The sequence below is a fragment of the Dysidea avara genome, chromosome 4, assembly GCF_963678975.1.
Source record: "Dysidea avara chromosome 4, odDysAvar1.4, whole genome shotgun sequence".
Lineage (NCBI taxonomy): Eukaryota > Metazoa > Porifera > Demospongiae > Dictyoceratida > Dysideidae > Dysidea > Dysidea avara.
In genome coordinates, this window is record NC_089275.1 from 44,022,014 (window position 1) to 44,048,619 (window position 26,606).

At 38.3% G+C, this 26,606-nt stretch overlaps 3 protein-coding genes across 3 annotated transcripts in view; 2 read left to right on the top strand and 1 right to left on the bottom strand.

Annotated features, from left to right (window-relative positions):
• Nucleotides 1–1,554: 1,554 nt before the first annotated feature.
• Nucleotides 1,555–26,606, top strand: part of LOC136254168 (NACHT, LRR and PYD domains-containing protein 12-like) — a 28,527-nt gene continuing 3,475 nt past the window's right edge. Inside the window, exons 1-5 of the mRNA XM_066046845.1 lie at nucleotides 1,555–1,607; nucleotides 13,844–13,912; nucleotides 13,960–14,244; nucleotides 23,672–23,803; nucleotides 24,004–24,066. Of these exons, the coding sequence (XP_065902917.1) occupies nucleotides 13,873–13,912; nucleotides 13,960–14,244; nucleotides 23,672–23,803; nucleotides 24,004–24,066 (520 nt within the window). The 5' untranslated portion in view covers nucleotides 1,555–1,607; nucleotides 13,844–13,872. The remainder of the gene's footprint in view (nucleotides 1,608–13,843; nucleotides 13,913–13,959; nucleotides 14,245–23,671; nucleotides 23,804–24,003; nucleotides 24,067–26,606) is intronic.
• On the top strand, nucleotides 4,027–5,741 carry LOC136252302 (ATP-dependent DNA helicase RecQ-like). Its single transcript, XM_066044712.1, has 2 exons — nucleotides 4,027–4,668; nucleotides 4,731–5,741. The coding sequence occupies exons 1-2, from the start codon at nucleotides 4,133–4,135 to the stop codon at nucleotides 5,557–5,559; spliced, it is 1,365 nt and encodes a 454-aa protein (XP_065900784.1). The 5' UTR covers nucleotides 4,027–4,132; the 3' UTR covers nucleotides 5,560–5,741.
• Nucleotides 5,449–9,273, bottom strand: LOC136252303 (uncharacterized). Its single transcript, XM_066044713.1, has 7 exons — nucleotides 8,875–9,273; nucleotides 8,389–8,829; nucleotides 8,213–8,332; nucleotides 7,388–8,162; nucleotides 7,229–7,331; nucleotides 6,643–6,943; nucleotides 5,449–6,592 (listed from the first exon to the last, which is right to left on the bottom strand). Exons 1-4 carry the CDS (start codon nucleotides 8,902–8,904, stop codon nucleotides 7,560–7,562), a joined length of 1,194 nt encoding a protein of 397 aa, XP_065900785.1. The 5' UTR covers nucleotides 8,905–9,273; the 3' UTR covers nucleotides 5,449–6,592; nucleotides 6,643–6,943; nucleotides 7,229–7,331; nucleotides 7,388–7,559.

Here is a 26,606-nt window from a genome sequence, read left to right on the forward strand (position 1 = left end):
GAGATAATAAATGCTGCAGTGTTTAACCAAGTAAATAAGGTATAAGATATGGCTGGAATATAGAACAATAAAAAAAGTACCATTGTGTGTGGTGACTCAATTAAACTATTATGTGTCACACTTTAAGTTTACTAACTTATTGGCTTGTAAGAACCACTTAAGGCAACCATATACTGCATTAGTTCTAGTATCATTAATGGAGAGTTTAAAGCCTGCCTGTATATGCCATTTTTGATGAAACTGACATTTTAGTACATGCCGGCATGTTCAAAAACTATTGTCTGTAGCTATTGAAGCTGTGTATGAGGTGTGAAACATGCAGCTAATAGTAGTTCCTGATCACTGTCCAAGCCTTTTTTTCCAAGTGAATTAATAGTTTTCACCATTGGTAGAACAACTGTCTAACCCATACTCCAGCCTAAATCAGAGTATAGAGATTAAATCATGTTTTATTATAGAACTGAGAAAACTATAGCCAACTGTTCAGTTGGTGTGTCATGAAAGTGGAGATGGTAAATTGAGCATTGCAAGTTACACCGAAGTGATGGAGGTTCCCAGAAGCTTTATTTGTAGCCTCTTCCAGAGATGCATCTTAGTGTTATCTTGTCACATACTGACTACATGACACTAAGCCATGTCATATTGGCGACTGTTCTGCTTGACTGACTGCTCTATTAGAGTATGTTTTGTTTATATTTTTGAAAAGGGGGATCAAAAGGGACACTAGTGCCCACAACGAATTACACGAATTAAGAACCACGTGCAAATGCAAAGCAATGCAATGTTCAGAATTATATGTTTAAGATCAAGGTCATGCATTACTCAAATTCGCTTCACTGCGTATTTCGTGGAGGTCAGTGCGTTTTGATCAAGTCGTTGAACTAGTACTGACTGGGAAGCTGATAGTGGAGATTTCATTGGGGGGGGACCAGCTGCAGCAGGGCGGACCATCTGCAGCAACTTTACATGGTCCGGCCGGACTACTTGAGGCGCGGTAGTTGGTCTGGCCGGACCACTTGCGGCGGGGGACCACCTGCAGCGTGACAGGCCCCATACGCGTATGGGCGTCCCATATACGTATGGGACTAGTGATTTGCCCCATACGCGTACGGGGCAAAATACGCGTACAGTTCATAACAGATACATCAATTAGTTTTCCCAGAAATTTTGTGCCGCCTTCAGTAATCAATTTTGTGGTCCCACCCGATAATGGAATTCCCTGTGACATATGCTTAGAGCCATCAAATAGAAATGAAACGCACTTTGAAGGTTTAAGTGTTAGATCCAAGTCTGCAGCTTTCTTGTTAGTCTCTTGGAGCACAGAACTGAGAATGGGTTTCCAACTTGGTTGAAATCAAGGTAGCGTCATCGGCATAGCCCTTGTCCTTCACTGAATGGGCAATTGAATCGACAAATTTTGGTGAAGATTTCCAACTAATACAGTAGCATGATAATGGCAGAAGCTGCTCACATACCGAATGTACCGAGCATACAAATTAACCGGTGACCGCGGAAGTATCCGAAATAATTTAGTATATTTTGTTTGGGCGTGGCTTTCTGGTGAAAAGATGGATGCAACCGATTGGCTGTCTTGGGAGATTTTCTAGGTATGCAGCATGAAGTATGATACACTTGTGCTAGGACTCTAGTGTCGTGCGGCTCATTTTGTATGTATTGTATTTTACGGTTTTGTCTTGCCAGGGATCTAGCTACCTGTGTTTCAGGTAGTTGTGTACCCCTGAGTCTAGGCCCCCCTTACCTTGTATATAGCTATTCCTGTATGTTGTCATTATCATGACGTCTGTTAATTCTCAGCGATTAGGTCTTTTTTTTTTCTTTGCCAGTTTCAGTCAGACACACGCATTGCACGTGTGACACATGAATTCAACCTTTTTCTCACGCTCATACACACACACACACACAGTCATCAATCTTACGCAATTTAAAAGTTTCCTCAGCAGTGGGTGCTACTTGGTGCTAGCTATGAAACCTTAAAGGTGTGCATTAGTTAGAGTAATATGTACCTGTGTCACGTGATCCACTGATTCAAATTTGGATGTTACCACCATGTAGCATGAAGTAAAGAGCAGTAACAGAACCAAAAGTTACCAGACGGGAGACTTGATTATAGTTTTAGTGACCTCAAAATGTCATTATTTTATACCTGCAGTTTTCTAATTGTTGTCTGAAGTTGAGATTAGTTGCACGTGATCCGGTGGCATGGGATGGTGAAACGATTGCAGACAAAAATGAATCTGCATTGAAAAGTTCAGAGATATCTATGGATATATAATTGTACAAGGATTGTATGTATATAGTTCTCAGTGAATGGAATTATGCTAGTGCATGTGAGACCAGCCAGAAAGTACAGTTTATCTAGATAGGATTAGCTAGTGTACTAGCTAATTCAGATATCACGTCCATAATATATTAGTAGCTGTAGCTAGTTATGGAATAGCTAGCATAGCCAGGAAAAAAATTTCACTGAGACAATGTTTATGGCTACATTGACCTAATTGAGAGGGTCTGCTTAATTCTGACTCAACTGATCCACAAATACTTTCACATATGGGTGGTACAGCATTTGTAGGTTGACAATCTGGTTGGATGATATGGAAGAAAGTGTTTCAGAAGACTCTGAGCATTTTTCTATGTATCATAAGTAATGCTCCAGCTTAGTTAATGCTACAGTATACCATGCTTCAATTATTAGACTAGTTTAATTGCATTCACTCCGGAGATATTTTGAGTGGTCAGGCCATCCATGGACAGCAACTGAGGTCATAGTCATGTACACTATACTTTTTATTGATCTGATGTGATGTTTAAGGTGTGCCACAAGGCAAAGTTTTGGCACCCTTATTGTTTTTAGTATTTATAAATGATATTACACAAGATCTCCAGTGTACTGTTAGACTTTGTGCAGATGATATCTTAATTTACAACATCATTCATTTTCCCAATGACTCTGAGCGTCTTCAACAAGATTTATGTACTTTACAAGCATGCATGGGCCAGGAGATGGCAAATGGAATTTAACCCAGCTAAATGTGTACATCTTACAATTTCAAATAAACATCATATTATTGAACATAACTATTACTTATTTGATCACCTAATTCAAAAGGTCTCCAAGGCAAAATATCTAAGAATAACATTTGATGAACATCTTACTTGGAAACATCATGTTCATAACATCTGTCATAAGGCCAATTCAGCCTTAGCATTTCTGAGGAGGAACGTCAATCATTGTCCAATTTCGGTAAGATCTCATTGCTATAAGTCCCTTGTCAGACCCATACTAGAATATGCTTCACCTATATGGGCTCCTCACCTTCAATCTGATATTTGTGCCATAGAAAAGATTCAATGTAGTGCTGCAAGGTATACAATGAACAATTACTCCTGGAGAAGTAGTGTTACTAACATGCTCACATCACTTAATTGGCCCTCTCTAGAATTACGACGTACATTTTGCAAACTAGTCATGTACTATAAGATAATCAATTGTCAAATGGAAATTCCATCTATCTCACTAACATCAATGTCATCAGTTACCACAGGTCATTCACAATCCCACAAGCAAGAATCGACTAGTACTTATTTTCCTTTTTACCATCCACTATTAAATTATGGAACACTTTGCCAGAAGATGTGGTCAATCAGCCATCTATAAACTGTTTAAGGTTGTTAAATCATCTGAATTTACTTTGATTTTGTTTTGTATCTGTGTGTTATACTCCTTGATGGAGTCCTACACAGTAATAAATAAATAAATAAATAAATTTAAGACAGAGATTATCTCTTTCATGTGATGCTCAACTGCATGTGCTAAGCATGTCAAGTCAGGGAGTTTAGGGGCATGCTTCTTCAAGGAAAATTTTGAAAATAAAATGGCATGTGTAGGCTATTTTTTTATTGTAATTGCTAATGCATGATATACATGATCAGCTTAGTCTCGCGTGGCACAGACAGCTATTTTCGCGCAGGGGCTTATCGATTGAAGATTATAAGCGCCCGCGCGAAAAAGGGTCTGGAACATTTACAGACCTCAAGTTGTTCTTCACACCTTGCGAAGTGACAATTGTTGTACACTAGTTTTAAGTCACCTGCGCCTTATCTTTACGACTCTATGGATCGAGCTATGAATTTCACAGAGGTGGTTGGGAGGGCTGTTTTAACGATGGGACTATTACCCTTAAAGGATAAGCAACTTGAGGCGCTGCAAAGTTTTGTCTCTGGCAAAGACACCTTTGTGGCTCTGCCCACTAGCACTGGTTACGGGAAATCAGTGATATTTGCTGTTTTGCCTCTGGTTTTTAATTATATGCTTGGTAAGGGTGGTAAACTTTTACTAGCTAGCAAGCTTAATCATGCTATTTCAGGTGTCACTGATTGTATTGTGGTTGTTTTAACCCCACTAATATCGCTGATGATTGACCAGAGAGAGAAGTTTTCCCATAAAGGAATTGTGGTTGATTTTGTAGGCGATGCACAGAGGGATGAAGAGGTAATTCAGAATGTGATTGGTGGGAAAATCCAGTTGCTGTACATTAGTCCCAAGAGACTGATCAACAGCAGAATTTTCCATGACATGCTTCATTCTGATGTATACAAAGAAAATTTGAAGGCACTAGTCGTTGATGAGGCCCATTGCATTAAAATGTGGTAAGAACTAGTGTACATGAGATTAAAAAATTGCATTATTTTCTGGGACTTTCTCTACATAGGGGTGATGAATTTAGAAGAGCATATTCTGAAATTGGAACTTTAAGAAGCATTATTCCACGTAATGTTAACCTTTTAGCACTAACTGCTACAGCAACACAAGAGACTTTGGATGTTGTCACAGACAGGCTTTCACTCAAAGAACCAGTGGTCATTGGCTTGCAGCCAGACAAAGATAACATTAAGTACTTGGTTAAGCCATGTCCAAGTGTGGGTGACATTTGTTCAGCCTTAGCTGATGAACTAGTAATAGAACGTTCAAACATGCCAAAGACTGTTCTGTTTTGTCGCACATTAAAACACTGTGCTAAAATATATAAGACAATTAGACGAAAATTAGGACGAAATATTACAGATCCTGCCGGATTACCTAACCTCTTAGGTGTTCGAGTGGTTGATTTGTTTACTGCTGCACCAAAGCCTGAGATGAGGGAACTGGTTCTAAAAGAATTTTGTAAAGCAGATACATCACTGCGTTTGATGGTGGCCTCTTCTGCTTTCGGACTTGGTGTTGACTGCCCAGACATTTCACGGATTATACATTGGGGTGCACCAAATACTTTAGAAGACTTGGTGCAAGAGTCTGGTCGAGCAGGACGAGATGGAAGACTATCCCAAGCAATACTATACCACAAAATAGTTAGGGAAAAGGTCAGCAAGCCAGTTCGAGAATATGGTAAAAACCAAATAGTTTGCAGAAGAACTTTGCTATTTAAGAAGTTTTTATTTAATGAAAAAAAGAAAGGGCTGATAAAAGCTTGTAACTGTTGTGACATTTGTGAGCCACTTTGTGTCTGTTCAAGATGTACAGATCAGGATAACAATTCCTAGCGTATCAATTGGAAAATTTTAGTTGTAAGAAAATGTTTTACTATAATAATTGTACTAATTTACATAAATCTAATTGGATAATGTTTGTAAGAGTGTAGTTAGATAATTTACATATTGTAAGAGTCCAACTGGATAATTTTCTCCTTAATCCACTCTGTTATGTTGTCCCAATTAATATCCAACAGGAGTGGTTTATGATCAGGAAATGCAGTATATTGACGTTGAGGTGTAATCGTAAACACTTCATCTTTTTCAAACTGTTGAACTATTTTGCTGAGGTCTGCATTAAAAGAAGGAGAAGAATGAAAAAGCTTGTTAACTTTGACCCCTGTTTCCTCTTTAAACTTGGAACATATCTGGTTGACAATACCGAATGCTTTAGAAGCTCTTTGAACAGTTTTAGGGGTTACATTTGATCCCAAGTTTTTAATCATATTTTTAAGATTACAATTTAAATGTTCCATATGTAGATCTGTTGGAATATTCTTCCCTTGACGCCCTTGTGTATTAATACATTTGCTCCATTTAAGCTCCATCACCTTTCGGAGAGACAAAATTAAAGATTGCATAATCAACGTAAGGCCTTCATTGGCATAGTTGTAATGGTTATCTTTCCTAAAAACAACCATTAGAAACTTCCAGTACCTAATTATTCTCTCTCCGTCACCCTCACGAATAGCATCATGAATCCAAGCCACATCATGCCAATTCCCATCAAATCTAATGTGTAATTGTACACAGAATCATCACAGGTAGCTTCCTGGCTTCCTGGTAGGCTAATCTTTACATAATTCTTCACTACCAGATCTGCTATAGATTTGCAGTTGAGTTCTGTGTCATCAGGCATATCCTTGACGCAAGTCTTTTCTGCAACTACAATGTAGCTGTACAAAACTACACGTAGAAAATCTTCTGATGCCTTCATGCTGTGCTTTGGATCACCTCCAACAGATGTCCGGTTAATCAGTTGTTTTAACTGAAAAAGTGTGCCCCAATCATTGGAAGATTTGCAATACAAACGATTACAAATAACCTAAACAAAGTTGCATTAATTGAGAACACACACAAAGTTGCAATACTTACCGTAAGAAGACACAATCTAGCATGCCAATCAGTAACAACAGGCAAAAATCCTTGTAGTGTATGATCAGGTGTTAAGTGGGTACTGCGTAAAACACTAGCACCACGAACACGAGCTACCGTCAACTGATCACCAAATAGTAAACGTCGCGAAACAACAGACTTGTCAACATTAAAACTTTTCCCATTTATATCAACAATGTCAGTAGCTTGGCTAATTGGAACATATTTGTTCAAATCATCTAAAATTTCTGCCCTCTCTTTCAGCTTGTTATAATTTTTTTTAAATAACTCCAAGTGGCATCTAAATAATGATGTATATTTTACACTCAATATAAAGTGCATGCAAGTGGATTTTAGAAAATCAGTCTTATATAATGTCACTTTTTGCAATTGGAATATTTATGATTAAAATAAAGCACGGCAAACATCTACTCTCAGCTTTACAGTGATTAAATCAGTCTGAATTACAAGAAATATTTTACTAGGAGCATAAGGGCCTTAGTGGTGACACACAAAAGTGTGGATTTCTATGTATATTTCAAAAGTGACATTAGGACTGATTTTCCAAAATCGGGTCACATATTACCACAGTAGAAGCTTGAGACATTTCCATGCTGTAATTAGACGATATGTGCCAGTCAACCAGTGCTTGTTGATCACTGCACATGGACAAATGTTGGACAAGAACCCTAGAGATACAGATAAATTTCAACTGGTTAATGCACAATGAAACAGTATAACTTACCTTGACACTAGAACATTAAAATCTTCTAACACTTTCTCCACATCTCCTATACTTGGTAACACAGTTTCTAGAGATATGACACCTGAAAAGTGTCCATCTTCTAGCATTGCACTGTCCATACGGTTTAAAGCCACATACACATGGCAAAAGTGATATGACTGTGTTGTACAATCTAATCTTTGAAACTACGCCTAACGTTCATGTCAATATTGTCAATAGTTAAAGTATAACCATAATGGAGTGGTTTGATAACTTGACAAGGGCCTATAGGGACTCCGAGGTTATCTGCTTGATTACCTTGACCAGATGACTCATTTGAAACTGATGGGCTTAAAATTTCACTATTTCCACAATCAATTTCCCTGTGATCTTCAATCTGAACTCCTTGACCTAACATCTCTTCTGGTAGCACCTCTTGACCTTGCATGCTTTCTAATCTGCTATGACTCTCTTCCACCATGGCTTCTTGGTCTTGAATCTCAATGACTCTTTGATTTCTATTCACGCCAAGCCTGACCTCTTGATCTACATTGTCCTGTCCTTGCTCACTCTCTTCTTGTCTACCTGTTTGGGTTCCATTTGCATCGTATTCACCATGCTCTTCATCACTATCACTAGGCTCTTCCTCTAAATCAGTCCACATGTCACTAACAGGATAATCATCAACAATGCTTTCCTCATCAGAGTCATCAAAAATATTTTCTTCATCTGAAAACAGCCCTTCAAAAGGGTCATAAACAAGCTCATATGACTCTGACGATGGTGATAGTGTCTTCTGTAATTTAATAACTATTACTAGATAGTATATAGTTACCTTGTACGTACCTTTTCATTTTCAACCCACAACTTGACATTGGCATCATAACAGCTAGCAATACTGTCAATCAATTTGGTTGTTGTTGAAGGTGCCACACAAATCATGAAGGGCTGTAAGCAGTTGTATACCTATAGAGATAAAATATTGTATGATTAGGAACTAAGACAAAGTCATACAGTTATACCTCTTTGTTGGTACCATTTGAATAGAGCATAATGGAGATAGTCCGTTGCACAAGAGCCAAATGCATACATCTCCTCTTCAAGATAGCACAAATTATAAAGCAAAGAAATTTCATTGGTGTCTTTGGCAACAATGAACAGAAAAACGACACCGAGGTGGGAACATGCCTCTTCAGTCCTGTCCACACTTTCTTCCAGCTGAATTCTTTCACATCCCCTTCACGTAATATGGTCTTGCAATTAGTTGAACAAACTTTTGTCATCTCACATCGCATCTTAAGCACTAAAGCATTCATTGTATAATCCTTTGTCTTACTGAATGAAACAATATTAACAGAAGCAGCCTTGTCACTTTTTCTGCTCATGCTAACAACTGTTTCTTGTCGCTTTGGAGTGTAAATATTTCTGGCCTTCTTTAACCCACTGCGATAAGTGTAATTCACCTACATTCTTATGTAACTTAAGGTACACAAGGTCAGTATACTTACTGTTACTCTTTTAAATCTTGTGGGAGTCATCGACTGTGTGGATGCATTTGCTTGGGATGGCTCATTGTCTGCTGACGATTCACTATCACTATCTTCTGGTTGCCGTGATCGTTTTTGCCCTGTACCGGCACCAGCATTAGCACTGATTGCTGATCTTAAAGAACTTAATTTAGCATCTATTTTCTGAGTGATATTTCTTAGGTTATCTTGCGCATCTTTCTGGTCCAACAAAAGCTTTTTGCATTGTACACACAACACAGTTGAAGGATCTCTCAATTCCTTGAATGAGTAAACTGACTGTCCAGGATGTTTTCGACATATATTAGCATTCAGTATAGACAGCTCTTTCAAACTGTTTCTACCATGTAGTAATTTCCTTTTCCTTTTTGGTATGCCATATGATACGGTAACATATATCAATCACGCTGACAACCTACCTGTTGTGCCATCAGTAGAGGTTCCACACAGTCCACAATTCTTTCCCTCCGCTACTTGCGCCAACACCTCGGCCATAACTGGATTAAATAGTGGACGCTTTAGCTATCATGAAGCGCTGAAGAAAAGAATTAAAAGTGTCAACCACCTACTTAACACCACCAGGAACCCGGTGGCTCTGGAACAACTCGAGGTCTGTAAATGTTCCAGACCCTTTTTCGTGCGGGCGCTTATAATCTTCAATCGATAAGCCCCTGCGCGAAAATAGCGGTCTGTGCCACGCGAGACTATGATCAGCTTGTGCATGATCAATTAGCTCAGTGCAATGCCATGCAGTTGACACATTGGAACTTTGAAAAGTAATGTAAAGACAATTAACATAAATGTAAATGATTTAAACCTAGCAGTATACGTATAATGAGAAGTGGCTATAATCTGTACTGAATGCTCTATTAGAGTGTATTACGATGACTGCTCTATTAAAATATCTCATTCTTTTTACAAATTCAGGTATAGCTGAAAGGTGGTCCAGCACCGTGTCACTATGGGCCCTGTTGAGTACTAAAGCTAGTATTATGTGAGGTACAGTAATGTTGTCTAGTAACGTTTAAGTAAAAAATCCGGGTTGCCAAAACTCAGGCCTGCTCAGCCTTGTGTTGAGCATTTTTTACCGAGGCAGCTGCCTCATTTGCCTCAATGGTAATTACGCCACTGACAGTACAGTGTAAATGTATTGGTTAACAATTGTGCTATAACCAGCACAGGGAAACCATGCTGATATAATGACATAGAATCTTAGGCTGCTGGTTATAAATTTGATAGTTGGTTGTATGATGTGGCTCCATCATGGTCATGGCTTGGAAGAATCTCACTCATTCTGGATTGCTCAACTTGACAGCCCTGTTGTTTATATATGTATGTAGAGTAGATTAGTAACTTTTATGCTGTAATGTGTTACATTTGTCTTTGTAATGTTTAGATTTTTTGTCTTGTAGCTATTGTGTTGTCTTTGTAGGTGATACCCTATAGGCTTTGTTGCCTCCTGTATTCACCTTACATAAGTTGTGGTTAAAATAAATCAGGTCACGTCACTAGGTCTAAGTCCTTGTAGGTTAGGTAATCCTAAGGCTGCAGCACATGTTACTGTCAGACCTTCAGTGCTGGTCACTGTAAAGCGCTAATAATAATAATAATAATAAATAATGTGACATTTTCACTGTATAAATGGAAAGTTATATATCCCTTCCAAACTTGGCTTCTCCACATTTGATTGATTTGATTTTGGGGTTATATTCAATTTCTGGCTATATCAGGGGCGTAGGAACAATTTTCAGAGTGTGGGGGGCCAAAGGTAGCCATAACTAATTAACCACAAACTGATCAACACTCATGCTGACACACAGGTTCCCTTTGATTGGGCTCCTGCAGCTCCTTCAGCTCTGTTCATAAACATACATATTATACGTTGTGAACTGTATTATCACTAGCTAACAACCCTACAGCTACACAGCATAGCTTACCTCTTCACTATCTATTCCTCTACACCTATGCTATTATCACGTAAGTCACAGAGTTCAAAATAAGAGATGAAAATTGAGTGGCCATTATTAAAATTGTTGTGTCATTTACTGAGCACCACTATTGTAATGTACAGTAAATGTGGCCACTCAAAGTCAAATTTGTATGGCAGTTTGCTTAAATTGTACGGAAAATGGCCAATGGCCACCCATTATTTTGAACTCTGATGTAAGAAATCATGGTCACATGATGGCCTTCCCTTCATGCTTGATGTATATACTTCACACTAAAAGAATTACACAGTAACATTTGTTCTCTGTGAAGTGAAATATTGTACCTTGAAGGAACTGGATGTCTGTGTAGATCACATGAATGGTGAATACTGACCAACCACATTGCATTCACAATTGCCAGAATCCTTGTATATATGTCTAGCATCTATTTTATTATATGTGACCGGGCCTGCAAAAACCAGGCAAGTGGTCACAAACTACACCTTGTCACACAAGAAGTCATATATCGGCGCTAGAGCAGAATATTTGTATTCTGTAACTTACATTGTAAAGCCAAGTGAATGCGTACTAAGCTACATTGTCATAGCATAGTGCTTAAAAAGAATGCTATAAAAAGTTGTGAGTGATATAAAGTTAAAAAAAAAGAAGGCACAAATCATGTGCCTACATGCCCTGTTTTTGCAGGCTAGTTACATACTTATATCTTTAGATAACTTGACCAAAGTCTTCACACAATTGCTTTATTCATCAGTAGCCAGCAACTCCTGTACACTCATGCACTACAGTGAGACTGCCCTCTTTGATCTGTTACTACCTTTGAGATAAATCGTTTCCATCATGTACAGTAATGCCATGGATGTGTCATTCTTTCATCTGTTTAAACTTCTCGTGATCACTAAAAAGGTTCCTATAACAGATATCACATGCCAGGAGTAAACAGAATAAAACCTTAACAGGTACAAGGGGCGGATCCAAGGGATAGTAGCAGAGGGTCTGGGGGATGCAGCTCTCCAGAAGCTAAAGATATTTTGCATGTTTCACAACTGAAATTTTTGATGTAGAGCAGTGGTGTAGCTAATGTGGGTACTGGTAGGACACAGGCCCAACCAATCAGTTCCAGTGTCCTACCAACTCAGGTACTCACCGTACGTAGCTAGCTATAGCTAAATTGTGCTATACGAGGTGTAATACGAAGCCTCCTACAGCTACCTAACTAATATTAATAAATATTATGCAAAGAAAACTTTCATACAGCTAGTGTCCTACTAGAGATGACAAATTTTAACTACAAAATGTCACCAAAGCATGTAATTTTCAAACATCTTCCTGGGGGGGCATGACCATGCCAGACTCCCTAGTTGCAGCATGCTTCGCATGCTGATTACTGCAGCTTGTACACATACAATGGTCCCCAACCAATCTTTCTGGGCTAGTTACACCACTGATGTAGAGTAGTCTTATGCATAATATCTTTTCTATGTGCAGGTTTTTTGGAAAAGGGGCAGGGGAGCACCAGGGTATTAGGTATATGGAGCAGTGGGTCTGAGGCAGGGTGCAGCAGCCCCCCAGAAGCTAAAGCTATTTCATATGTTTCACACTGAAATTTTGATGTAGGGTGGTTTTATGCACAAATGTCTAAATCGTACTGCTTTCTATTATAAGTGGACTAAGAGTTGTATAGGACTAAGTGATAGTCATAAGTGTGTTTGCTTTAATATAATTAATGAGCCTAAGGAAGGCATATACAAGCCCATGTGCATTTATAAAATATTCTTAGCAGGCAGTGTGCCCGTGCATGGGCTGTCATAGATTTTAGTTTTCATATTCAGCAACTATGGAAGATTCTCAATAGTGTTTGTTATTTTTGGTGATTGTTCTATTAGAGTATTTGACTGACTGCTTTATTAGAATATCTCAATCTTGTATTAAGGTTTTTTTCAGGGGGTGGGCACGTGCCCTCTATGCCCCCGCTAGGATTCACTATTACCTAAGGAACCAATTTTCACAATTTTAGTATATAGGGTTTGCGTTAAGTTGTCTCAAATTATGGTTAGGGTTTGCATTCAGCTTTAGCTAGTAAATTCAGTTTAGGGTTTGGGTTCAGCCGTATTTTAGACCACCAATATCTTGCATTTAAAATCAGGAATCTGGCAGCTAGTACACAATGGTTGAGACTCTGATGCGTTATGAAAAATGAGTCCGAAATCTCTACAGTTTTTACAAGCTTGATCACAAAATTTATCAGATCTCTAAGAATTTTATACAATCGGTGGATGGCTTGAAAGTTGTGGTTCAGTCACAAGAGACTGGCAAGAGACCCCTTGTCATTGTGCAATGTTAACGCCAGCTCAAATAGCTACAAGACAATTCTTTAACCACAAAAATGTGAAAAACACGAAAACTATAAGGTAGCTGGCTATGTGATTCATAAAAATAAAACCGTGGTGAAAAATTCTGTTTTCACTTGTAACTGAAAATCAAATCATGAAAATTCTGTTTTAGTTTTCAACCATGAAAATTTCGTAAACACAAAAATTTTCATGCTTACAGTGTTTTGCTCTGTATCAATTGGCTCTTTCCTAATCTTGCATGCCAGACCATTAAATTTTATTTTGTGTGGGTGAATGGGTAACTTCCTACAGAAGAGAGGAGGTAGTGATCTGGCTAGCTCTTTCTTACTGCAAAGTATATAATTTCATATAGTGATTATTTTATTAGAATATCTAATGCTCTTCCCATGGCAAGAAAAGTACAAAAAAATTATAGCATTCTTCAAGTCATAAAAGAGTGTCTCCCTATCTGTTTCACAGCAACCAAATAGCCAACAGTGTGGTCTTATTCCCCAATAGCAGATGCTGAGTTACTGCCACTAGTTGTATTGTATAAACCACAGAACCGTTCATGACATAAATGAATGTACATTAAGCATTTAGCTCTCACTGAATTGCAGTATGCATTTCTAACTCTTATAAATATGTATTTATTTTTTATCAATGTTTTAGGGATTCAGCACACAGTTCTACTGTTACTAATGACAATGTCTACCTCTGGAGTGAAGATTTATGCGAGTGGTTAGTGGTGTGACACTGTCATATAGTCATTATCTATGATACTGTAGGTTGTGATTGTCCTGTACTGAGAGATCTAGTAAATCACGTGGTGCCATCAGTAGCGAACCACTGGTATCAACTAGGACTACAGTTACTGGACCCAAAATATGAAAATGAACTGGACATCATTGAAGCAGCTGATATGAAGAATGACACCAAAACATGTTGTAGGAAAATGTTTAGTAAATGGCTGAACACTGATAAGCTAGCTAGTTGGGACAAAGTGATAGAAGCTCTTACACTTATTGGACTGAACAATGTGGCTAGTAACATAAAGCAACTGTTAGGACAAGGTGAGAAGAAATGTTTAAACTGCAAAAACCCATCTATTACCTTAGGTGTACAGTGCGATATTCTTGGATTGTGGATAACTTCTCTATAAAGGACATCTACAGTACTGCTCAAATGCAACGTTGTGCGAGCCACTTAAAAACTTTCTAATTAAAGGGTGCGGCATCCGTTTCACTCACAAGTTTTCATCCCAAACGTAACAGGATGAATACTCGCGAGCACAACAGGTGCCATGCCCCTTAGTTTTTTAATTACTCATGCTCTCGCATGACAGCATTACGTTTGAGCAGTACTGTATCTAGGTCCCATATCAACATAAAGTTTCACCCTTAAAAGCCTCATGAGGTGTTAATTTCAGTATCGCATTTTTTATCTGCATGATAGGACCTTTTACTAATTAGCTGACCAAGTGACATGCCCCTTCATGGTTTAGCCGGACCAGTAATGATTGAGAGACATATAGCCGTTAATGATCTAGCTGTACTTATAGTGATTGATCATAAAATAAATGCCTCTTATTAGTAACACTGTAAAAAATGTGAATATGAATTGTTTAGTCCAGTTGTCTAAGGCCCACTTGAGTTGCTCTAATAAGACAGTCACCCTAATACAACAGCCATGCTTGATATTATATTAGAGAACAGTCACACGTGTACAACACAGCTTAGCTATAACAAAAAACTAAACAAAGTAATAACGATATATTTTAAAATGCCAAAGTAGGGGTTTTCTACACTTGTCTGTGTGTTATAATACCATCATTCATATATCTTGTTCCACTACTTTTTATCGCTTGGATCACTACTTCATTTTAAAATTTATAAGCGGAATTGGGAATGTATGCATTGTACCAAACAGTATGGTACGGTTTAGTAGGCTAAAATGACAATTAAGTGTTGCCCAAAATGCTGCCATTAAAAGTTATTGGAGAAACATCAAAAGTTACCTTGAATACCTTCATACAGACAGCAAAAGACATACATATAACACACACACGCACACACACACACATATATATATATTTATGTACTAGATAAAGCACTGACGCGAGTGCTATACGGGAAATATAGCACAAAAAGAGTGAGTGAGAGACGAATATAACTCGAGGCGAAGCCAAGTGCTATATTTCATCTTGAGACCTCTCTCTGAGTGTTATATTTTCCATATAGCACGAGCGAAAGACAGTGCTTTATCTGGTATAGAGAACTGTCAACTTGAGGTACACACAAGACACACGAAACAATTAGAAACTAATGGAGTAGTGTTATCATCGGTAGAATAGGCATTAACACCTGCGTTGCACTGTGCTGCACCTTTATTAGTCGTTTTGCGAGTCTAGTCCGTCTTCTCAATACTAAAAGTTTTTGATTGTGGTACTTTAATAAGCATATTTCCGTGATATTCCTAGGACTCATCCATTTATTTGAACAAAACGTAGTAAGAACGTTCGCTGCTGCTGACCACAAACAACCATCATCGAAATCTTCAAGTGTGTCTATAAATTATATCCAGTGGTGTTGCTCTTACTGGTTGGGTTGACTGGTCAGCCCAGCGCAGTCAGGCTATAGCCTACACTGGCTTGGTTGATTGGTTGTACTAGCCAGAATGAGTGATGTTTACTTACTCAAAGTAGGCTATCAGCCTACAAAATAGATCTGGCAGTTCTATAACTACCTGATATTGAACTGTGGTCTAGTGAAGTGTTCTATAACTGCCCAATATAGAACACTTGTGTTTGTATGGCAAATATAGAATACTTTTTTGCTTTGATCCTCCCACACAAAGTTCTTTTTATATGTAATAGTTATACCACGGACACGAGTGCGTATATACAGGCAAAGCACGAGTGCCCGTGGTATAACTAATATGTTCTACTTTAGCATATAGACCCACCTAATTGGCAAAATCTTTAGTTGCTATACCCTTCTCTTATATAGGGAACCAAGTAAGCTGTGATTGTGGGATTGAATTTTGCTAAACAAACTGATTGTGGGATTCAATTTTAATACATCAAACAGTAGTTTGATTTTATTTTTGCTAATGTAGCAATTTTAAGAGACTAGTGTTAATTATGTTACTTTAATTGCTACATTTATAAAAGTAAACAAGTTGATGTTGTGCTACCTCTAAAAACCAGGTGCCATGCAGCTAGCTAATTCATCTGGAATTAACCATAGATAGTATATGCTACTATGAATTAACCAACTATGTATTACTATTTTACAATAGGGTAGTTTGGGTTGTACAAATTATAGGCTAATTTTTGTATTTTGTAATTCATGAAATTTTTGTAATTCATTCAATTAGTACGTTGCTATGCACTGCTAAGGAAGTGCTTGTTAAACAAACTGCTTTTATCAACACATTACGCACAGATGTATCTTCTAAACTGTTTTATAGTTTGACTATCGTATTTTTTTCACAAATTCTCTCAACAAAGCCTCAAAGCTGCTCTTCATATTTGTTCGCGTACGTAGGGGATATGCCCCCTTTCCAACTCAAAGGGATAGGCTATTCCTGGTAGTCTACGAGGCCTGCACAGTTGTTTTTCAGTTGTTACTACTGTAAAGCCCGAAGGGAAGGTAATTCACGAAGTCGGAGGAGAATTGCCACACCCGTATTTCAGACCGCCAAAAAGAAACCACCTCAGAGCAAAGTTTACCTGTGCGGAAGTTTAATACAGACTTCATTTAACTTTTACTTCTTATGTAAAAGCTACTTTTCCGTTTAACAATTTTGCTCACGTAGGTGCGTATGGACAAACATAGGTAGATAGGTAGAGTCAGAGGTAGGTACACACACACACACTCTCTTTTACGAAAACAATTTCAGTAAACCAGGCTACTGTTGAAGTATTAAAATTGAATCTCACAATCACAGGTTGATTGGCAGAATTCAATCTCACAATCACAGTTTGCTTGATTCCCTATATAAGAGAAGAGGATAACAGTTTAACATCAAATAAATCGGATGATTTCTGGATATAGTGTGCACTCCTATTAGGTGTACATTGTACCATCGTGCGTGGGCAGATCAAAGTGTGCCGCCGTGGTATAACTAAGATACACCACTGGTTGTTAGTTAGGCCATGCTTAGCTGGCAGTTTGAACACGAGTCAAAGTGAGGTGTCAATGACACAGCGCCAGGTAAGCAAATATAGTTGGCTTCGTGCTAAGTACTGCAGGAGCAAAGGAATGAATCTATGTTTCAACCATAGCTTTAACTAGCTTCTATTGCTACAGTGCACTACTAGTACCAGGTACTACACATGGATACACGTGTTTACGCAACTTTATTCTAATAAATTAGTGCATGCACGACTTGTGACTTGTAAGGAAGAGGAGTAGCAGTAATACAAGAGAGAATGGGTTTAATAAGCTATTTTCAGCACAACCCGTGAGTCCAGTCTGCCAGTGTGGTGAGTCATGGTACAAGCCAGTTATATCACGTTTACTCGTATGATATCATAGTTATTAACACTCGTCCTTGGCTTTGCCTCGGACTTGTGTAATAACTACGATATCATACTCATACTGTGATATAACTAGAACATGTCTCAAGTTAACGAGATATACGCACTGGTGGCAGTGCGTATATCTCTTTAAGGCAGTGTGTAACAAGATATACGCACTGCCTTAACGAGATATACGCACTGGTAGCGGTGCGTATATCTCGTTAACATTTTGAGTCAGTGTGATATGTGATATATATGCACTGACTTTCCTTTGATCTGAGGTGTAAAAGTGGTACATATATATACACCACACCTATGGTTGAGATCAAAAGTGCCGCACTGTGGTATATAACTGATATACCACGCTTTGTGGCTACGCTTACCATACATGGTGTAACTTCACACATTCCGCGAAATCCTTATCTAAACAGTAAACAAGTCTCTAATAACAAACGCCTAAATCAACCAACAATTATTCACCTGAGCAATTTTCAATGAACTCTTGTCTCCTTCACTAACTATTGTCTCCTTCACTAACTTCAATAATCGTGAGTAGATGGGCGTGGTACCACTATAGAGTCTAAAACGCCTGATCCATCAAGGATTTCAAGTCTCTAATACTGACTAGAGCCTAGAATCATTCACTTGAGCAAGGAGGATTTTCGATGAACTCTTGTCTCCTTCACTAATCACGAGTAGGTGGGCGTGGCACTGTGAAACAGTCTAAAATGTCTGATCCATCAAGGATGTCTACTCAACAGGTGCTGTTTCACTATACCTTGCTATCTATCATTGTTTCATCTACTGGGGTGTAGAATATAACAGTTATAACACGATTACTCGGGATATGACAAAAATATATGCACTCTTGCGCCTGCGGTGCTTATGCGTATATTTTTGTCATTTCCCTTGTAAGCGTGTTATAACTATAAAATATATATATCTAATCCAAAACAGCCAAGCTGTGAAAAATGAGTGCGGCCCTGAGAAAGGCTATGGTGAAAAAAGATGTGAAATCCAAGGTGGTGGCCAAGAAATGGCTGTGATGGTGGGTTAATGGTAAAAATTTTAATAACGACAATTCAGGTGAATTTTGTGCCGCTAGAGGGCCGCACTCATTTTTTACAGCTTGGCGGTTTTGAATTAGATTTCACTTCTTTTTGTATTTGTATACCCCAAAGCCGGCCTATAGCCAACTTTGGGGCTTTTTAAACCTATCTTTTTTTCTTTACCACAGGAAGAAGAAAAGATAAAGAAGATTTTATCTATTTCTGATTTTATCAGTAAATGTACAAATTATATATAATACATATATTTATTACATATCAATTATTCCCTACGGATAACTTGTTTGCAGCTGATCTCTCTACTGGGTGACTTGATATGCAGCCGATCTCTATACAGGGTAACTTGTTTACACTGTAGCTGAATTCTCTACAGGGTGACTTGTTTGTAGCTGAACTCTCTACGTGTCGGTTTCTTTGTAGCTGAATTCTCTTCTGGGTGATTTGTTTGTAACTGAACTCTCTACATGCATGGTTTCTTTGTAGCTGAACTCTCTACAAGGTAACTTCTTCTAGCTGAACTCTCTACAGGGTGATCTTTTCGTAGCTGAACTCTCTACGGGGTGATTTGTTTGCAGCTGAACTCTCTACAGGGTGATTTGTTTGCAGCTGAACTCTCTACATGATGGTTTCTTTGTAGCTGAACTCTCTACAAAGTAACTTCTTCTAGCTGATCTCTCTACAGAGTAATTTGTCTGCAGCTGAACTCTTTACATGATGGTTTCTTTGTAGCTGAACTCTCTACAAGGTAACTTCTTCTAGCTGATCTCTCTACAGAGTAATTTGTTTGCAGCTGAACTCTCTACATGATGGTTTCTTTGTAGCTGAACTCTCTACAAGGTAACTTCTTCTAGCTAACCTCTCTACAGAGTGACTATTTTGTGGCTGAACTATCTGCAGGGTGATTTGTTTGTAGTTATATAAACTCTCTACAAGGTGATCCTTCTAGCTGATTTCTCTACAGATGAATTGTTTCTAGCTGATCTCTTTCTAGCTAATCTATGGGTGACTTGTTTCTAGCTAATCTCTCTACCAGGTTATCTGTTTGTAATTGAGCTCTCTACAGGGTGATTTGTTTGTAGCTGAACTCTTTACTAGATGATTTGTTTCTAGCTGATCTCTGTACAGGGTGACTTGTTCCTAGCTGAACTCTCTACAGGTGATTTGTTTGCAGCTGAACTCTCTTACATGGTGGTTTCTATGTAGCTGAACTCTCTACAAGGTGACCTCTTCTAGCTGATCTCCCTACAGGGTGATTTGTTTGTAGCTGGATTCTCTAATGATTTGTTTGCAGCTGAACTCTTACATGATGGTTTCTTTGTAGCTGAACTCTCTACAAGGTCACCTCTTCTAGCTGATCTCCCTACAGGGTGATTTGTTTGTAGCTGAACTCTCTACAGGTGATTTGTTTGCAGTTGAACTCTTTACATGATGGTTTCTTTGTAGCTGAACTCTCTACAAGGTGATCTCTTCTAGCTGATCTTGCTACAGAGAGATTTGTTTGTAGCTGAACTCTTTACAAGTGATTTGTTTGCAGCTGAACTCTTTACATGGTTGTTTCTTTGTAGCTGAACTCTCTACAAAGTGACCTCTTCTAGCTGATCTCTGTACAGGGTGATTTGTTTGTAGCTGAACTCTCTACAGGTGATTTGTTTGCAGCTGAACTCTCAACATAGTGGTTTCTTTGTAGCTGAACTCTCTACCAGGTAACTTCTTCTAGCTGATCTCTCTACAGGTTGACTTGTTTGTAGCTGATCTCTCTACAGAATGATTTGTTTCTAGCTGAACTCTCTACAGGGTGATCTATTCGTTGCTGAACTCTCTGCATGCAGGTGATTTGTTTGCAGCTGAACTCTTTACATGATGGTTTCTTTGTAGCTGAACTCTCTACAAGGCGACCTCTTCTAGCTGATCTCTCTACAGGGTGATTTGTTTCTATATAGCTGAACTCTCTACAGGTGATTTGTTTGCAGCTGAACTCTCAACATGGTGGTTTCTTTGTAGCTGAACTCTCTACAAGGTAATTTCTTCTAGCTGATCTCTCTACAGGTTGACTTGTTTGTAACTAATCTCTCTACAGGATGATTTGTTTCTAGCTGAACTCTCTACAGGGTGATCTATTCGTAGCTGAACTTTCTACTGGGTGATTTTGTTTGCAGCTGATCTCTCTACATGATGGTTTCTTTGTAGCTGAACTCTCTACAAGGTAACTTCTTCTAGTTGAACTCTCTACAGGGTGATCTTTTTGTAGCTGAACTCTCTACAGGATGATTTGTTTGCTGCTGAACTCTTTACATGATGGTTTCTTTTTAGCTGAACTCTCTGCAGGGTGATTTGTTTGTAGCTGAACTCTCTACAGGGTGATTTGTTTGTAGCTGAACTCTCTACAGAATGGTTTCTCTGTAGCTGAACTCTGTGCAAGGTGATTTCTTCTAGCTGATCTCTCTACAAAGGGATTTCTTCTTGCTGATCTCTCTACTGGGTGACTTGTGTCTAGCTGAACTCTCTACAGGGTGATTTCTTTGTAGCTGAACTCTCTACAGCGTGATTTGTTTCTAGCTGAATTCTCTATAGGGTGATCAGTTCACAGCTGAACCCTGTACAAGGTGGCTTCTTCTAGCTGATCTCTCTACAGTGTGATTTGTTTGTAGCTGAACTCTCTATAAGGTGACGTTTTCTAGCTGAGTTCACTCTTGTTTCTAGCTGATCTCTCTAAAGAGTAACTTGTTATAATTAGTAAAGCTGAACTTTTTACAGGGTGGATTTTGATTGTTAAACTCTCTGCATGAAGACTTGTTTGTAGCAGAATTCTCTACAAAGTGAATTGTTTGTAGTTGAACTCTCTACAGGCTGCATGACTTGTTGATAGCTGAACTCTCTTCGCTGTGACTTGTTATTGTTATTAGTGCTTTACTTGTAATAATTATACAGCAATATAATTATTTGTAGCTGAACTCTCTACAGGGTGACTTGCTTGTAGCTGAACTGTCTACAATATTAACTGGTTGCTGCTGAACTCCCCACAGCATAACTTGCAATGTAATAGAAATCTGTAATAGATTAAGTTATGAACTAGCTGAATGCTCTATTAGGGTGACTGTTCTATTAGAGTATTTCGATCTCGCATTTGCTACACGGAGTTGGCTTTGGAATCATAACTCAGTGGTTTGTAATCCGATTGTTCTGTACTACTGCAAGGACTTTCTAGGATGACTATTCCAGCTACATACCCATTTTCAGCTCACTGCTCTATGCGGTTTGCCTGGTAGGCATGAAAATTATTGGTATTTTTATTCACGAATCTCGATCGCACAATTGTTTTATTCATTTATTACACACCTTCGGTTTCGTGTCATATCTCCATGATCTTTATTTAGATTGCTTTCAAACCACCCAAAGGTACTCCTACAATGCATGGTTGATCTATCCACAAAACGATTTTCAATTCATTCCATGAAGCGGTTTACCCTGTAGGCGTGACAACAAATCGATCTTGTTTTACTCGAATAATTGGTCATAAATCCTTAACTGTTCATCGTATCTGCACCAAAGTTGATACTAAAATTTGCCTTTGGACTGCCTTTCTGTGTACCAAATTTCAAGGCAATCGGAGTACGCGTGTGCATTTTATAGCAATTTTTGCAAGTGTGCGAAAACACGAAGAAGAATAAGAAGAAAAAAACAAAGAAAAAAACCCAAAATTTTGGCTGCTTGTATCGCGGAAATGGCTTGAGTGATGTCCTTCAAATTTGGACTGTGGACTCCCCTAGCTGGTGGGCAACTCTGCAGCAAATTTGGTTCCAATTGGATAAGGTATCACCGAGATACATATAGGTGTGAAAATGACGTTTTCTTTCTTCCTGTCAATATACCCACGGTGTGGCGCGCCGGCTTCTTGGGCCGCACGACACACTATCGTGTGTCTTTATATAGTGCTTTTCATACCTATAAAATTAGGGTGGGATTTAGCTTTATTTTATACACCCTGTGCTAACCTTACATTTATATAAATTATGGTGGAAATAGCCATATATGTAACTTGGGTCAGAAAAGAGTTATATCAAAGTGTGCTAATCCTGAGGTCATGCATGGTTCGATTCCATGATTTAAGTGTTTTTTTTTTTTTGCTGTAACTGAAAATTTTCAGAGGTAGCTTTTGTTCTTTAGTAGTGTGCCATTGCTTCTTACAATGCATAATACAAAATAGAAACCTATCAATATACAGTATATGTGACTGGGTCTGGCAAAACTGGTCCTATCTCCCATGTCAGCAGATTCGATTTTTCACCAAGAACACAAAGCTACATGAATAAACTATGTAATTTCACAATCAAAATTGAGCTAGACCTGAGTGGTCTAATTCTGCTGGCTGCTTTTCTCAAGCCCAGTGGCAATCCGTACGTGTGGAGTGGGGCATTATTGGAGCTCTGGTCAGCCTGAAGATGGCTGTATGTGGCTGTACAGCTCCATGGTGTTGAATAAACACCTGTGCTATGAATTTCCTTTCATTTAAGTTAGTTTTGAGACCTGAATGGCCCATAACTTGTCTATTTCATCCCTACACTTTCTTTTTCAATTTTTAAACAGCCTCTTGCCCTTCTTCCAGGCCCCTGCCTCCCTCCCCTTTTGGAGATCATCTGATACAGCCAACCTCAGTTTAACAACTATCTAAAATGGTAGGAAACTTAGCTGCTGGCTACTTGCACAGTGGATGCTCTGGAAGGTAAGGAATTGGTGTAAACGTGTGAAAATTTGATACACATAGCTTCAACCATTAGCGAGCTATGACACACTGAATACTTACAGCCAGTATTTCTTGATACTTTTAAATAGGCGATAAAACTATTTTTCCCAGACTGGGTCACATATATTGCATGTTTGTCTGACTTTGTACATTACTGATTACACCAGTTAACCATCCACCATCTACTGATGACTCAAGTGATGAACCAGTAGCTACTGAGAGAGGAAAGAAGAAGAAAACTATTAAGACCAAGAAGAAAGGAACTGAAAGAATGCCAAGATCAGTCAGTGCTGAATCAGGTAACTAAATTAATTTTGCATCACGGTGATTATTTATACATAGTTGTCATTGCTGAGTATATATACATATTATAGTACAATTATTACTAGTAGTGACAGTGGCCAACACTAATACTGTAGGTCTGCACTTGTGCTGGTCAGTCATGTCAGTAAATATATAGTTGTATATTGGTAGCTTGAGATGATGCTGCATCTTGCAGGTGTTGCCATGGAGAAAAGAAGTGGCAGTGAAACAGAGAAATCACAAGAAGCCCATCAAACAGGTTAGATAAACAATGTGATTTTAATGGGGTGCACTATTGTGTACAATTGTATTTTTAAGTTAAAGAGTGCTGAATCAGGTTATTTAATTAGTTATTGCCATTCTCATAGTTGTTTAGGGAGGCAAGAGTGTATATAGTCATTTGTGTAATATCATGTATGTAGATGATGTCTTGGAGGCCAGAGTGATAATCAAAGAAAGCATTTTAATATAAAATTGCTACGTATATATTGTAACTAGGATTTAGAAAAACCATTCAAACTTGCATCTCAGTACTTTCAAGACAGATTTCAACTCATAGACAAATTATGAAATTTAAGCATTGCCTGCAGTAGTAGAGGTTTCCACCATGCAAAAAAAATATCTCCACAGTGTTTTACCAGTGCACGCACTGGAAACAACTAGACTTCAAAATGAAAAGAGACAATTTAGTACTCCTTCTATGTTGACTAAACTGTAGCAAAGTTAACACAAGGCCAGTGGCTATTTTATAGTTATAACACGCTTATGAGGGATATGACTAAAATATACGTACGATTCACGAGAGCGCGCAGCGCTTGAGTGAGAGTGCATATATTTAGTCATATCCCGAGTGATCGTGTTATAACTGTTATATTCTACATTCCAGTAGATGAAAACGATTATAGATAGTAAGGTATAGTGAAACAGCACCTCCTGGAGATGGAAATCAATAGAAATTCTTGATGGATCAGACTTTTTACACTTTTAACGGTGCCACACCCACATAGTCACGATTAGTGAGTTATCCACGAAGGAGACAAGAGTTCATCGAAACTTGTTCCAGTTCCTGAGGTGAATAATTGTTGGTTGATTTAGGCGCTTGTTATTAGAGACTTGTTTACCGTTTAGATAAGGATTTCGCGGAATGTGTGAAGTTAGTTACACCATATATGGTAAGCGTAGCCACAAAGCGTGGTATATCAGTTATATACCACAGTTTGCCGTGGTATATCAGTTATATACCACAGCGTGGCGCTTTTGATCTCAACCACAGGTGTGGTATATATATATATACAAGCCTATTTCCACCCTTGCTAGCTGTTTTTCATCAAGATCAAGCACACACACCTTTTCATCAAGATCAAGTACACTCTTTTTCATCAAGCTGACGGTGTCCATTAAAACAAGAAGTCATAGCACGCAGTTATATTTGGAAATATATACACATACTGCAGAAACTAGTGTCTAGATTTATACTGTGTGTATATATAGCTTATGGACTATTATTGCAGTAAACAGGCTACCATAGTTAGCCTATATAACTTGCTGTAGTTGTAAGTTATAGACACTTACACAGCACATATCTTACATTTACTAACTGAGGTGATAAAATCTTTCACATTCAGCAGGCACCATGCATGTAGTGCATCTTCTCTTACTTAAGTATAATCCATTGTAGGAGTGTAGGTATTCTGTTACTATATGTTACTTATATCTTTTGAAGTACTAAAAGCATGGTAAGTATTGGCTAAAGCTCTTTCCACTGAGACATTGTCTTTCATGCATACAAACTTTATTTTACCTAAGTAAGACATGGTAATGTGCAGGGATACTGTGCTGGGATACTGTGCTGGGATACTGTGCTATGTCATTAGCCCTGCAGCTTGCAGTCATTGTTTCAGTATTATGAGTATACACTTCAGTACAAAGTTTGACAAGTTTGACATGCTTTATTATTATAGTATACTAAAATTAGGCTTGCGCCAAATATGCTGGCATAATTTTGAGCACAATAGGTTAGCAAATTATGCCAGCATAATAAGACGATTTTCAAGATTTAAAATTAAAGCAGGGGTGTAGCCAGGATTTTTTGAAGGGGGGTTCCAGCACAGTGACCAGCATTGAGTTACTAGAAGCAGGGGTCTGGGGGCGCAGCCCCCAGCCGCTGAGAGACTTTCAGTATTTTAATAAATCAAAACTCAGCAAATTGCTATATTTTATGCAAAAAGTACATTAATTATGATGCATTAAGTACCCATGGGATGAAGGTAGTACTAGATAAAGTCACCTAGTGGAAACAGACAGCATAACACATAGAGACACATATAGTAATCTGTAAGTGATGGTTATATCTCACTGTGGTATGAGAGCCATGAATCCACTGATACAAATGACAATCAAAACAATATAACTATACAAATATGCATAGCATGAATTCATTTTGCATAGCACAAGTGATAAATTACTGGAGCTCTATATCTTTAAACACTGCACACCAAAGCTATGGCAGTATAAGGTCATGCTAAGTTTTGCATTTAATGTTGGAAAGTCTGAAAAGCTTCATATAGACATGGATATTTACATGCATGTTCTATTAGAGTATACCCGACTGCTCTATTAGAGTATATACCTGACTGCTCTATTAGAGTATATCGATCTTTTTAACAAGTTTTGAAGAGGGCTCATGTTACCTCTGTAAATCCTTCCCTGAGAGATGAATGTAAGTTTTATCAATTGTTGTGCTGTCCCATTACACTATATTGCTCACTCATTTTGTCCTGCCACACTAAATGGTGTGTT

Bases quoted from the DNA above. Each gene is read 5' to 3' on its own strand.
- LOC136252302 (XM_066044712.1), top strand. From the start codon at position 4,133: ATGGATCGAGCTATGAATTTCACAGAGGTGGTTGGGAGGGCTGTTTTA. The intron at 4,669-4,730 runs GTAAGAACTAGT...TTCTCTACATAG, and splicing joins GCCCATTGCATTAAAATGTG to GGGTGATGAATTTAGAAGAG.
- LOC136252303 (XM_066044713.1), bottom strand. From the start codon at position 8,904: ATGACTCCCACAAGATTTAAAAGAGTAACA. The intron at 8,830-8,874 runs GTAAGTATACTG...ATAAGAATGTAG, and splicing joins CAAGATTTAAAAGAGTAACA to GTGAATTACACTTATCGCAG. The intron at 8,163-8,212 runs GTACGTACAAGG...ATTAAATTACAG, and splicing joins TGTGGGTTGAAAATGAAAAG to AAGACACTATCACCATCGTC.